This window comes from Pygoscelis adeliae, unplaced genomic scaffold (assembly GCF_000699105.1).
Source record: "Pygoscelis adeliae isolate BGI_AS28 unplaced genomic scaffold, ASM69910v1 Scaffold14, whole genome shotgun sequence".
Classification (NCBI taxonomy): domain Eukaryota; kingdom Metazoa; phylum Chordata; class Aves; order Sphenisciformes; family Spheniscidae; genus Pygoscelis; species Pygoscelis adeliae.
Window position 1 is genome coordinate 4,155,481 of NW_008825109.1, and position 14,252 is coordinate 4,169,732.

At 45.4% G+C, this 14,252-nt stretch overlaps 1 protein-coding gene across 1 annotated transcript in view; it reads right to left on the reverse strand.

Moving 5' to 3' along the window:
• Positions 1 to 14,252, reverse strand: part of MTUS2 (microtubule associated tumor suppressor candidate 2) — a 203,713-nt gene that overhangs the window by 77,850 nt on the left and 111,611 nt on the right. Inside the window, exon 4 of the mRNA XM_009327746.1 lies at positions 1,281 to 1,442. Within this exon, the coding sequence (XP_009326021.1) occupies positions 1,281 to 1,442 (162 nt within the window). The remainder of the gene's footprint in view (positions 1 to 1,280; positions 1,443 to 14,252) is intronic.

Sequence of the window (14,252 nt, forward strand, 5' to 3'; positions counted from 1 at the left end):
TGGTGTGCAAGAGCTTGCTGTGGTTACAGCACACCCTCTTGGGCTCTGAGGAACTTCCATGCCTTTCATGAGGCTCCTCAGAGGATGCTCAGATCTTGGCCGATGGACGTCCAGGGGCCATGGCAGTGCAGAAAGTTAAGTACTGTGGCCACATTAGACAGAAGGCAATGGGACAAACAGGAGCTGGAACAGGGTAGGGGAACATTGTCCACTAGTGGGTAACAAAGCGCTTGAAGCTGCCTGGGGTGAGGAGATGTCACCTGTAACCAGGGGAGGGGGTGTCTACAGCCATGCTTTTAAACTTATTTTATAATTACAACCAATAATTGTATTGACCCTGCTTGCGAGTCACAATGAACAGCCCTAACTCATCCATTACACCCAAATTAGAGTCTCTACATTGCCAGCGCTGAGCGTGTAATAGATGTTCACCGTCACGGGTACCCCCATCTCTCCCCACTGAGTGGGCAGGCAGATGGGCCAGCATTAGCAGCCCTCAAGGGCAGGCAGCATGAACTGCTCCTCACTCTCTCAAAAGTGGTGAGTCCTACCCAAGAAGATACACCCCTACATCCTTGCCAAGGGGAACCTGGAGTTCATACACCATGTCCAAGCGCCAGGCTAGGGAAGGGGCAGCATGAAACAAGTGTGAGCAGGAGATGGAGGAGAGATGCACATGTTTTTCAACAAAAACTGCATTTGGCAGAAAACTGTAAACTTTCCTGTGTGAGATGCTATGAATTATAGCTGGCTGATTTGAGACGTAGCTGGATCGAGCTGAAGGAGGGCTTAGATAAGGAAACAATCTGGAAACAAGACTAGTTTTTTTTGCTTTATTTACTTGCCTCCTTCTCCCTCTCTGAGTGAAAACACCACAAATTGCTTAAACTTAGAGGGCAGTATTCTCATCCTTGCAAGCATAACTAGCAATGAAATATCTGCTCAAAGGAATGCTTTGGTCTCTAAAGCAATGTAATGTTTTCAAAAAGCTGTTTGTTGAGAACCAATAATATATACACTAAATCTCTGTCGTGTAGTTAGGGACACTAAATGCCTTCAACTCCAGACACAGTTCACAAAGTGAGATTATAGCTGTGTTGTTGACTGTGTTTCAAAGAGACTACAGCAAGTAAGAGTCCAAATCAACACATTAGCAATATGTGCCCAAAAATGGCAAGAAAATTAATCAAGTAAGCAGTAAAATAGCATCATAATAAGGTTTCTGCATTTCTTGGCCTAATGCAGATGGTGTTTCAAGTACACAAGTTTGGAGCACTTACCAGCAGGTGCTGTGGCAGTTTTTGGTGCTGGAAGTAAGCTTCTGCGTGGAGTCACTGTGCTGCTCGATACCTGCGTCGTGCTCTTGCTGCTCCCCTTGGGGATGTCTTTAGAAGGTGCAGATGCCTTAGGAGTGGTTTGCTCTTCATTTCCAAAGCTGGAACCTGCAGGAGACCAAAACTGCTCTAATTATAAGTTCATAAAAAATGTATGTGAACTGTGGCATACAGACTGAGCTTGTATCAGCAATTATAACCTACAAAGACATATTCTCATTGCAACTTGATCTAAGTTACATGGACTTTCTCCAATATAAATGGTTATGTAGAAATAGAGTTCCCAGCAACTTACTTAAACTCTAAGTCTTGGCAGCTGTTGGAGTCTGACTCCAACAGGAACTTAACACCTGCTTTTGGGCTAGCTCCCTAAAGGTATCTGGCTGCAAGGCTCATAAAGAAACCAAGAAATTTCTAAATATCTGGGTGAACGAGTTATTTTTGGCTTTGTAGCTGCTACAGGAGCCACCCTACACACTCACCCTAACACTTGGGAGTTGCTGGTTGTCAGAGTAAGAGGGAATAGCAGGGCTCAGTGGTGCAAGGCACCAAATTCTCCTACCCAGGAGGGATTTTCCACAAACAGACCACACTCAGACATTTGAATAGTAAGGTGAAAAACAAAAAAAAAATTCTGCCTTAACTCTCACATCCACTTCAATCATATTCTCAAAATTAATCTTAGGTTGCCAAGGTTTCCAGTTTCATAGAATCATAGAATAGTTTGGGTTGGAACGGACCTTTAAAGGTCATCTAGTCCAACCCCTCTGCAATGAGCAGGGACATCTTCCACTAGATCAGGTTGCTCAGAGCCCCGTCCAACCTGACCTTGAACATTTCCAGGGATGGGGCATCCACCACCTCTCTGGGCAACCTGTTTATATTGACCTCTTTCAAAACCTCTAATGGGTTTGATTTCCTCCTGCATTTGCCATCTAGGAAATAATGACATCCTAAGCTCCTTGTAGATATAAAGAAATCAATATTTTCTTAACACTTGAAAAAGGCAAAGTTGGAGTGTCTTCCTTATTGAGTAGAAAGCGTAAGAGAAGCAAAAGATTACAGCTCATCTGGACTTGAACATTTGCAGAAGGATGAACATTTTGTTTGAAAATATGAGTGGAGATAGTAGCAAGAAATACATAGGATTTCAGCAAAGGGCTATAATTTTTATTTGCATTATTTTAAAAAGATACAATACAATACTATTTAGGTACTGCCTGCAGGAAAATGATAACATTATTTTAATAATTGGCACATCCAACTCTCCAGTATTTTTAAGATGTAGACTTCTTAAATGTGTGCAAGTAAAGGAGAGATTATTTTTTTTTTGCCTTTCATATTGAAAAATCCACTAGAAAAAAAGTGCAGGTTGGAAAAGAAAATCCTCTTTTCTGATAAAGGAAGAATATACCTTTTGGCTCTGACAAAACAGCGTTAAGTTTTGCTGTGTCTTTAAGGCTGCTTGCATATAGGTCTTAATTTAAAGCATGTATCTGCAGTACACATGGACTTCTACAAACACATTTGACCTTTGCTCAAGTAATAAGCCACATTAAAAATTCAAACAAAACAGTCTACTGTACACTATGCAGGAACAGGAAAACCTGAAGCATTTGTTGTCTTTACAGTGCCGTGCACATAACAACCCCTCAGCACGTCAGGTCGTTGTTTGATATCCAGACTACACGGATTTTTCACCTGTGTAACAAACATTTAAGACTACGTGCTGATTCATCTGCTGACAAAACACTGCTGACTTCAGTAAAGTCACGTCAGCAGAACGTCTGGCCCAACCTGGCCCGGTCTCCTCTGCAGCTGTGCACGAGGACACCTCTACCAGGTGCCAGGGGGACGTTACAGCATGTGTGTCCACCTCACAGTCCGTCTGCATCATGCTCCTGAAGTTACCCCTGAAGTGGTCTCAGATATGTGCTCACCCAGTCGGTTTGGGTAGCACTGCTTGTAGAAAATTTTTTCTTTCCTCGGCTATTTGTTTAAAAGTTTCAGTTGTAGAAACGCTAACCCTGAAGAGGAAATTATTCCTATTATTTGCAGAGAAATGCCATTCCAGTACTCTTTAATTGAAACCCTTTATTCTCTATTGAGAAATGTATTATATGGAGAACGTTTCAACCCACAAATCTGGCCAAACGGAAGCAATTCCCACGTTGAAGAAGGTTGTGCCCAGGGGAGTTACATAACCTCTTATTAAAAAGAAAGTTAAAAAGCTTTTCTCAGTATTGAAGATGAAGCGCAGCCGGCTACAAACACTTCTACTGTCTAAAACACAGCATAAGAGGTCTGCTAATTACAGAAATGAGTGAGTGGGAAAGCTGACAAACATGACCTCATCAGGTCCCCTGAAACAGAAATGCCCGGTGCCTGGAGAGAGCCGGCTGTGCACCTCGTGCCGTGGCTGGACAAACCCCTTCAGGACAAAAAAAAAACAAAGGAAAAAATCAGTTCAGCTTTTGGTCTTTTAGCAAGAAATGGACTCAGAGAGACAAGCCGCATCGCTGTACTGGGTGTCTGTGGCAAGGTGTTGGGGGCTGCAGGGGCAGCCTGCGTCAGGAGAGGCCGGGGCTGCCCCGTGCCAGACACAGCTGGTTCCAGCCGGTTCCAGCCGGCTCCAACAGGCCCACCGCAGGACACAGCTGGGACCATCAGCCAAGCTGGAGGCACCCCTGGGAAAATGTATTTAAGAAAGGGCAAAACACTGCCCTGCAGTGAAGAGTGAGGAAAAAAGTGTGAGAAACAGCCCTGCGAGCACCGGGGTCAGAGAAGAAGGAGGGGGAGGAGATCTTGCCCACAGCCCGTGGAGAAGACCATGGTGAAGCCGGTATTTCCCTGCATCTTGTGGAGCAGACCACAATGGAGCAGCTACCCACACTGCAGCCCGTGGAGGACCCCACACCAGAGCAGGCGGACATGTCCTGAAGGAAGCTTCAGCCCGTGGAAAGCCCTTGCAGGAACAGGCTCCTAGCAGGAGCTGTGGCCCCTGGAGAGGAGCCCACGCAGGAGCAGGTTTATCCTGAGGGACTGCAGCCTGTGGGAAGGATCCACGCTGGAGCAGGGAAAAGTGTGAGGAGGAAGAAGCAGTAGAGAGGAACCATTATGGACTGACTGCAACACCCATTCCCCATTCCCCCAGCGCTGCTCAGTGGGGAGGTGGGATGGAGGAGGTAGAGGAGTTGGGAAGGAAGAAGTGAAGTTGAGCCCAGGAAAAAGGGGTGAGGGAGAAGCTGTTTCAGCTTTTTTGTCTTTGTTTCTCACCATTCAACTCTATTTTAATTGGAAATATATTGAATACCTTTTCCCAAGTCGAGTCTGTTGAGCGTGTGACAGTAATTGTTAAGTGATCTCCCTGTCTTTATCTCTACCCATGAGCTTTTTAATCTTATTTTCTAACCCGTCCTGTTGAGGAGGGGTTGTAAGAGAGCGGCTGGGTGGGTGTCTGGCAGCCAGCCAAGGTCAACTCACCACAACAGCAATATCAATATATTCAGGATTTGCTGAGATAAGGTCAATGTTTAAGAGAAGAGACGGTATCTCCCACTTTGCTGTTCACTTGGAGGTGGAGTTCGGAAAGAGAAAGTGGGGTACAACAATATGTGCACATATAATATGCCCCAAAAAGCAAATGTTTGCTGCTTCCATGGATATCACTAGGGCAGCATCTAGTTCCCCAGGAGCAGAGCAAGGTGAGCACCCCCTTGCTACACATGGTGCTGGATTCCACTTTTCTTTTCAAACAGCATTCAAAGAAGAAATGAAATTAAAGATCCAGAAAAATGCATATTCCTCATGATCTAAGAGGAAAATAAAGGTTTTCATTTACTCGGAGGAATTCACTTCTTGAAGGAAAATCAGAAAGATTATTCATCAGATGGTACTTGTCAGTCCATCATGAGATAATGCAATAATGCCTTCCACTATTATCTGCAGCGGGTGAGTCAGTAGCATCTGCCCTCTCAGAATACCAGTTCTTATTTTTCAGTAAAAGCCTGTACAGAAACACCGGATGTGCGGTGCGCGAACAGTTTCCAGGTGATCACATCCTCTGTTGTATTGTACCTCTTCCCTCCTACTCCTCTACTTTTGTATTTTATCTAAACCGGGGGAGACTCCTTGCCTGCCTTTGAAGCACCTAGCAAGTCATTTGGGTGCTCCTACATAAAACACCCTGTAGTTTTGCAGACTCTGTGCTCTATGAAGAGCAACACTGCTGAATTTGCAGTAGAGTATTGAACAGACTATTAACAATCCGCTGGAGCTAAAGGCCTTCAGCCTCACTTTTATCATCTCCTCACTATGAGTGCCAAGGCATTCTACTCTTCTGCTTGTGAAAAAATCCAGGGAAGAAGAAAAGGTGTTTGAAGACTTGCAAGTACTTTGGAGAGTCTCAGCTGCATCCACTCATTGGCTACACTGTTATGCTGGTAAAGACATGTAGAAGTCAGGGCTGGCAACAGATTGTAGGCTGCGTGTTCGACGAAAACCATGGCCGAAATCCCACTGGCTTCCAGATGACTTGAGCCACCCTCTCTCCATATCTGCCACCGTCCTCTTCACCATCTGACCCTGCCCTGCAGCAGCTCATTTCAGGGGCCCCTCACCCTCGGAAGAGGAAGGGTCTCTTGTATGTGTCACTAGGAGTTTGTGTCTCTTGTACGTGTTCCTTTTCTGGAATTACTTACAAAATTTACAAAAAGGCATGGAAATATGGTATGATATTCCATACAACTGGAAAACCAGCAGGAACATGCATGGGGGTGGGAATTCTGCATTTGATGAGAAATTAATTAAGCTCTGTGGTATGGGCTGGTCTTCCTCTGAGAGGAGAGAGCGATAGGAAGGGCTGCATTCTGGAGCCCGACAGCCACAGATTTCCCTGCCTGCACTCGAGGGCAATAAAATCTCCTGTTGGAGAACTTGGGCCCTTTCTAGAAAAATAGCTTGTCTGACAATGCCCATGGGTCTCTGTTTTGCTGAGAAACAGACCCCAAAAGAGTATTAAAGCACAAGTGCAGCTGCTTCTGCGGCTCCCTGTCTCGTGGGCTGCTATGTGAAGCCTATCAAAATGGAGTGAGTTTCCAGCTCTTCATAGCAGGTCAAGCATTTGCTGTGCTGGCAGCGGGCTTGGAGCTGTTAGCTCCCCGCCACAGCTGTAATCACACGCGAGACACTGGGAACGTGCTGGCATCATGAATGTTCACTGAAGCACAAACATTTACCCAGGGTAATAGCAAGCCCTTTCCATCTTAAAGATCCTTAGACACTACTTCACGCCAAGTTTAATGACAACAAAGGTATGTCTAGTTGTTGCAGCAGCGAGTTCACTTAGCATTTCTAAAGTACTTTCCAGTCACAGAACTCAATGAGCTTTACAAATAATGAAGGAGTTGAGCTGCTCTCCAAACTCACACAGCAAGGGAATAGCAGAGACAAACTGAGAAAGCGAGCAGGAAAACCTGGTAATGAATGAGGTAGAACGACTTTTTTCACCTGCAAAACATTGGGCTGTATTATTCCTCTGGGTTTTACTAGGCTGCACTTCTGTGCCCCAGTTTTCAAGCACAAATACAAGCACAAAATGAAACTTAAGATCACTGCCACGGGTAATGATCCGATAAGGAAAATACCTAAACTACTGTGAATAATCAGGTGATGTTTAAAACAAACACTCGCAACACACACTTTTCACTGAATTGGAACATTTGCCCATCCTTCACTTAATATCCACTCTTTATTTCTGATTTTTACCTGTAAAGTGGTAAGTAATTTTTATAGATTGATTACAAGATACACAGACTGTCAGCTGAGCTTTTTATTTTACTATTTTAAGGGTTACTGTTTTAAAGTCCAACGCTGTATATTTCAATGTAACATTTCACAGTGTAATTATTAAGAGACACAATTGAATGTACAGCTCTGTAGCTCAAGCTGAAACAATGCTATTGACCAAGCAGTACAGTGTGATCATTGGTCCTGAGGGGTTATCATGCTAGTACGATGTTATGATAGTAGATGAGATTACTAGCCGGCTAATTTGGTTTTTTGTCTTTGCTGGGAGCCAGTGCCTGGTATTTCCTGATACAGCAGGCCAAATGTGCAACAGATCAGGGACCAGCTGATGACAGGTTTCTTTTCTGTCCAGAACAAGAAGAGGCTTAAGGATTGATGTTCACACAATGCTTAAACCTAGCTTACTTACCTCAAAGTATTTTTTCCCATTGCATTTTTTTGGCTCAGACAAAGGTGTTTGAGCAATAATCCCCTATAACATATTTATTTTAGAAGAGGTTCGTGCATGCCCACATGCCTTTATAAAAGCTGATTTTTCAGAAGTCTTAGCATTCAAAACTGAAACCTGAATTTTGAGCTTAATAGCTTCCACCAAAATAAGGAGCCAAATCCACAGCACCTGTGAGCACAGGAGCCAGCTCTCTGAGCTTTAGATGGCATTGGGTCTCTGCACTGCAGATGACTACCTCTGAGACAACCCCTTCATTGCCAGGGAGGGAGTTTGGTGCCATCATTGATGATTAATGACAGCTATGTGATCAGTCACGACTTTTGTACACTACCACTTACATCTGTAAGAGATTGCTGCATGTCCATCCTTCTCCCCGTGCCCTCCAGTCCTAAAGCCAAGCACCCTTCTCCTATGACAGCTGCTGTTGGATGGTTTTGACCTCAGGTCTGGCCATGCAGATAGCTGTTGGGGCACCTGAAGGGTAGGAACCCTGCAAAGCCGACCATTGCCAGAAGAGCTGCAAAAGCACCTCTGTGCAGATGCACTGGCAGGCTCCTCCTTCACCTTCAGCTGCCCGTGATGGTTCCTGCGGCCAGAGGGCTGGATCCTGCACTTCCAGCTGATCCAGGCATGTAAAACACAGAGGTGGTGCTTCTGGCAGGGTGGAGGGAAGCATCAACTCTTCAGGATGTGCTTTCCTAACTCAACTGGCAGTGGCACTGCCAGGGCAGCACTGGCAACCCTACTCATGGCAGGATGCCCTTGCAGACATGGCCTTTAGTTGAGGCTTGGTCTATCAGCCTGTATCTATGCTGCTAAATAAAAGCCGGCCGAGTGGTGTAGGCTGGCTCATCCTGACACCACTCAGGCTTACTATAGCAGCTTTTCTTGAGAGACTTAGAGTGGACCAAACCACAGCCACAGTGTGAAGAACAGGGCAAGGGATCAGGAGACCAGGCCTGGCCTGGCCTCCAGGCCCTCCCCTGCTCACCAGTGCAGCTGGACCCGCAGCCAAGCAGCATCCGCCGAGCCGGGCTATGTGTGCTCCCAGCCCTCAGCGAAGGAGGTCATTCAGCTTAGCCTCACCTGCAACTAAGTAGCTTTAAGAGAAGTGGAGATGTTTTGCCTCTGCCAAGTGCTAGAGCATGGCCATAGACAATACATGGGGCTCTGCTGACATGTAGTAACTTGTCATGTCTTGGTAACTTGATTCTACGTTCCTCATTTGGATCTGACAATTTGGCTGTAGTTTTTAGTTTTAGCCAGGTTGCAATTTTCCCATAAATTCCCATAAATACTTCCCAAAATTTAGCCCCACCTCCATTAATCAAAAAATATTTGAAGACTCCACTGTTTGTAAAGCTGATGAAAGGCAAATGGGAAAGACAAATATTTTGACTTAAGTTAGTCAGATAAAAGTTATGTTTACATGAATAAATATTTATCCTTCATTTGTTCTTCCACCATAAATATCTACAATTCTTCATGGGACAGAAGGCAAAAGAACAACAGTTCATAGTATTTCTGCACTGGTTTGTGTGGATCAAACCCTACATCTGCCAGTGTGCAACAATGTGGTAGAAGCAATCAAGCTTTGTGGCACTTCTGTAATTAACTCAGTATAAACAAACAAACCTGATAATCTAATTCTGTATATTCACATGGAATTGAAGCTCCTTCCTTTTGCATGTTTTACTTTTTTGATGACTCAGAGTTTTCGAAATCTAGATTAATTTTTGTGGCACGGATTCATCTTCAGTGTCCTTCATACATAATAGATAGTAGAAATACAGCCTTCTGCTGATGTACCTCCTTGTATCAATACTAACTTATTCATCTCACCTCACCAATTAAAATATACATTTTAGGATCCAGTTAAATGGATTTCTTACTTGAGTGGAGTTACGTGCTGCTCCCTACTGAATTGTTACAAGCCTCATTGGGCAAGGTGAAAATTTCACCACAAAGTAAAATTGCTGTGTGTGTTAGTGGGAGTTGTAGACAACTTGCTGACTATGCCACACTTTGGATCACATAACACATTTTATTTGGGCTCTTGTGAAATGTTACACCTCTACCAGGCAAGATGAGCATTTCATTATGTACTAAAATTTCACCGTATGTTGGTGGTAGCTTTGCTTACCACTGGTGGATTGTACAGCTCCTTCGCTAGCTGATCATTTGTATACCTGGCTAATTAAAGCCTCATAGAATGAAGACAGCATAGTATTTTGCTGATCAATCATAATTTGGTCAGAAAGGGTAACTGTATTGGAATTGCGTGGACAGGTTTTGGTAGCGGGGGGGGCTACAGGGGTGGCTTTTGCTAGAAGCTGCTAGAAGCCTCCCCTATGTCTGACAGAGCCAATGCCAACAGGCTCCAAGGCGGACCCACCACTGGCCAAGGCTGAGCCCATCAGCAATGGAGGTAGTGCCTCTGTGATAACATATTTAAGAAGGGGGGGAAAAAACTGCGCAATTGCAGCTGGAGAGAGGAGTGAGAATATGTGAGAGAAACAACTCTGCAGACACCAAGGTCAGTGAAGGAGGGGGAGGAGGTGCTCCAGGCACCGGAGCAGAGATTCCCCTGCAGCCCCTGGTGAAGACCATGGTGGGGCAGGCTGTCCTCCTGCAGCCCATGGAGGTTAACGGTGGAGCAGATATCCACCTGCAGCCCGTGGAGGACCCCACGCTGGAGCAGGTGGATGTGCCCGAAGGAGTCTGTGACCCCGTGGGAAGCCCGTGCTGGAGCAGCATCCTGGCAGGACGTGTGGACCTGTGGAGAGAGGAGCCCGTGCTGGAGCAGACTCCTGGCAGGACCTGTGACCCCGTGGGAGACCCACGCTGGAGCAGTCTGTTCCTGAAGGACTCCACCCCATGGAAGAGACCCATGCTGGAGCAGTTTGTGAAGAACTGCGGCCCGAGGGAAGGACTCATGTTGGAGAAGTTCATGAAGGACAGTCTCCTGTGGGAGGGACCCCACCCTGAAGCAGGGGAAGAGTGTGAGGAGTCCTCCCCCTGAGGAGGAAGGAGCGGCAGAGACAACATGTGATGAACTGACCACAACCCCCATTCCCCATCCCCCTGCGCCGCTCGGGGGGAGGACGTAGAGAAAATTGGGAGTGAATTTAAGCCCAGGAAGAAGGGAGGGGTGGGGGGAAGTTGTTTTAAGATTTAGATTTTATTTCTCATTACACTACTCTGATTTGATTGGTAATAAATTAAATTCATTTTCCCCAAGACAAGTCTGTTTTGCCCATGACAGTAATGGGTGAATAATCTCTCCCTGTCCTTATCTTGACCCATGATCCTTTTGTTATATTTTCTCTCCCCTTGTCCAGCTGAGGAGCGAGAGTGATAGAGCAGCTTTGGTGGGCACCTGGTGTCCAGCCAGGGTCAACCGACCACAGTAACATAACATTATCTTGCCAAAGATACCTAGACAATGCAGGCGTTTTAAAATGGGCTTAAGACGTCACTGCATATCCACCTTCTGAAAGGGCCATCTTTTGGCACAACTTGCAGCTGAATTGTCAAAGGTCATTCATGACCAAATCTTCCTTACAAACTTTCCTCATTCAGTGTACGGCTCTGATTACAGTGACAAGAAACATCCCACGTCACGAGTACCCTGCTGAAGTGTCTCGTGTGGTACCCTGTGGAGCTGAGGCAGTAGGACTACATAGTGGGGAAATGTTTGCTTCTCTAACTGAGAAGAGAGAAACATACCCACTGTAAGCTTCTCCTAGACATATGTATGAAGATTTCTAACAGATCAGATCAGAGTAACCTGATCTTATTGTATAATTACTGAAGCCTATCAATTAGTTGTAGGAAGGGCTGCTTCTTAACACCTGAGGTACACTTGAAGGCAAGCAAGTACACATAGCACTTTTGGAAGCTCTACTTGCTGACACATGTTAAGAAGAATATACTACTTATCAATTAAACACTTACATTAATCTCAGCTGATTCATTTTGGGAGAGAAAATAAGTAGATATATCCAAGCAACAGATTTTTTAAAATCCCGTGATCAGTAAATTAACTGAAACAAACTGTTATTGAAGGCTGAATTTGCAAGAAATACTGTATTTGATCCCAATGAAGGCAACTGAAGTGTTGTCTTCAATGCAAGCCCAGTTAGACTTAGGATGAGTGCTTTAGGAAAAATGCTACTCTCTAAAAAAAAAGCACATGAAGTAAAACATGAGCACCGTTTTACTTCAGATATTTGTGTGGCAGAGAATAATACACTCTTACAGAGGAGATGAATGGAATACAGGTCCAAGGGCCACTTCTCCCCCTCATTGCCCAGCAGAGTAGTCCTCCACACCGCAACAAGTCCCAGGCACTGTAGAGCTGTCAAAGTAACACCAAGTATTGACAGCATTTTTGCCAAGGACACATCTACTTTCCAATGTCCTCAGCTGCCAGAATGGCCCCTGGGATCACCAGTGGTTGCCCAAAAGTTAGAACAAGCAGAAAGAAGATATAGATAACATCCATTTTCTACTAGCACTAAAGCATTAATGGCATGTATCAACTTACTTAGAGGGGAATTTTCCTGGGTAGGAAGATTTTGATGTTCCTGGGTAGTACTTCAGTCCCAGCATCCACATTTCTAGAAACACCGGTTCTGTAACACGACTTGTGCTCACGACCATCTGCTCTAATGGCTCCATGCCTTCTTCTAAACTGGTATGCCAGTTTTAACAGGGCACAGACACCCATGAAAGATAGAAGTGGCATCTGCTCTGCAAGAAGTTCCTCCTGATGGCAAGAAGTGCCAAATTAGAGCCACATGCCTTATTATAAGGAATGACATCTGTTGACACTTGTGGGCATTGCATTATCAACAAATGCCTCTTTCCTGCAATTGCTGCTTCTAATTTGCTTGAGCACTGGCTTGGAGTGCCATATTTGGACACTTAAAAGGGATATAATCCTTGGTAAAAATGTTAATGACATTCCAATGGTGTTAATGAGTTTCCATCAGCTTTAGCAGTCCATACTGGATGCCACAGCTCACCAGACTAGGAGAGGTTAAGCAATGCCCTAACAATTGTCAGTGCTTAAGGTCTGGTAGCATTCAGTCCTGCCCCTCCCTGCCAAGCCACAATAATGTGTGTGCTACAGTTTACGTGGAATTATGCTAGACCAAGGAGATAGTAAATGTGTCTGCCTCCTTCCTTGGCATAATGATGACTTCAGAGCATGCAACATGGGCTAAGGAGGGCAGATATCATACTGAAACCTCAAGGATGGAAGAGCCCTAGAGAGTCTCCAGTTAGTCACTAATTAATTGCATTTTATGAGCTCAGGCACAGATCCTCAAAGTTGCTTAGGAACTTAACTCCTATTTCATTTCACATTCAAATTCAACTCACACTACTTATTCTTAATCACCACCTCAGCCCTGAAGGAGTTTCAAACCAACAGATGTCTCCATTTCAGAGTATGAAGGATGCAAGCAGCTGAACAGAACCTCCCGTGAATGCTGAGCAGTGTTTTGGTTGGAGGAGAAAGGGAGAAAGGTGGTGCCAGGCACCAAAGCTGCACTGTGCTTTGGAGACATGCAGGGAAGCATCTAAGCTGTTCAGAGCAGCCATTTGGTGTGCTCAGAACATGTTCATCCTCTTGGACAACATGCTGTTCAAGGAAAAATTTTGCCCATCTTTTATAGAATAGCTTGGGTTAGCCTGGCTGACCTCCTTCTCCCACATCCCTGGAGGACGTCAGACCCAGCGGGTACAACTATTTGTCCTGCTGGAGTTGAGACACCAGCAGACAAGGAAAGAGGCAGGGGTGCCCTTCTCACTCATGCCCAAGAAACTGCCTGATTCTCACAGAGCCACTCCTGCATCTTTTAGAAAACGAGAATCAGGGCTTGATGTGTAAAACACAATGTTTACCACTCCCCATGCCTAGAATTGCAAGGGTTTCTACAGTGAGCACATATTCACAGAATCATAGAATCATTTAGGATGGAAAAGAATCTTAAGATCAACGAGTCCAACCGTTAACCTAACACTGCCACATCCACCACTAAACCATGTCCGTAAGCACCACATCTACACGTCTTTTAAATACCTCCAAGGATGGTGACGCAACCACTTCCCTGGGAAGCCTGTTCCAACGCTTGACAACACTTTCGGTGAAGAAATTTTTCCTACTATCCAATCTAAACCTCCCCTGGCACAACTTGAGGCCGTTTCCTCTCATCCTATTGCTTGTTACTTGGGAGAAGAGACTGACACCCACCTCACTACAACCTCCTTTCAGGTAGTTGTAGAGAGCAATGAGGTCTCCCCTCAGCCTCCTTTTCTCCAGGCTAAACAACCCAAGCTCCCTCAGCCGCTCCTCATAAGACTTGTGCTCTAGACCCTTCACTAGCTTCGTTGTCCTTCTCTGGACACGCTCCAGCACCTCAACATCCTTCTTGTAGTGAGGGGCCCAAAACTGAACACAGTAGTCAAGGTGTGGCCTCAGCAGTGCCGAGTACAGGGGGACGATCACTTCCTTACTCCTGCTGGCCACACTAGTTCTGATACAAGCCAGAATGCCATTGGCCTTCTTGGCCGCCTGGGCACACTGCCGGCTCATGTTCAGCCGGCTGTCAACCAACACCCCCAGGTCCTTTTCCGCCAGGCAGCTTTCC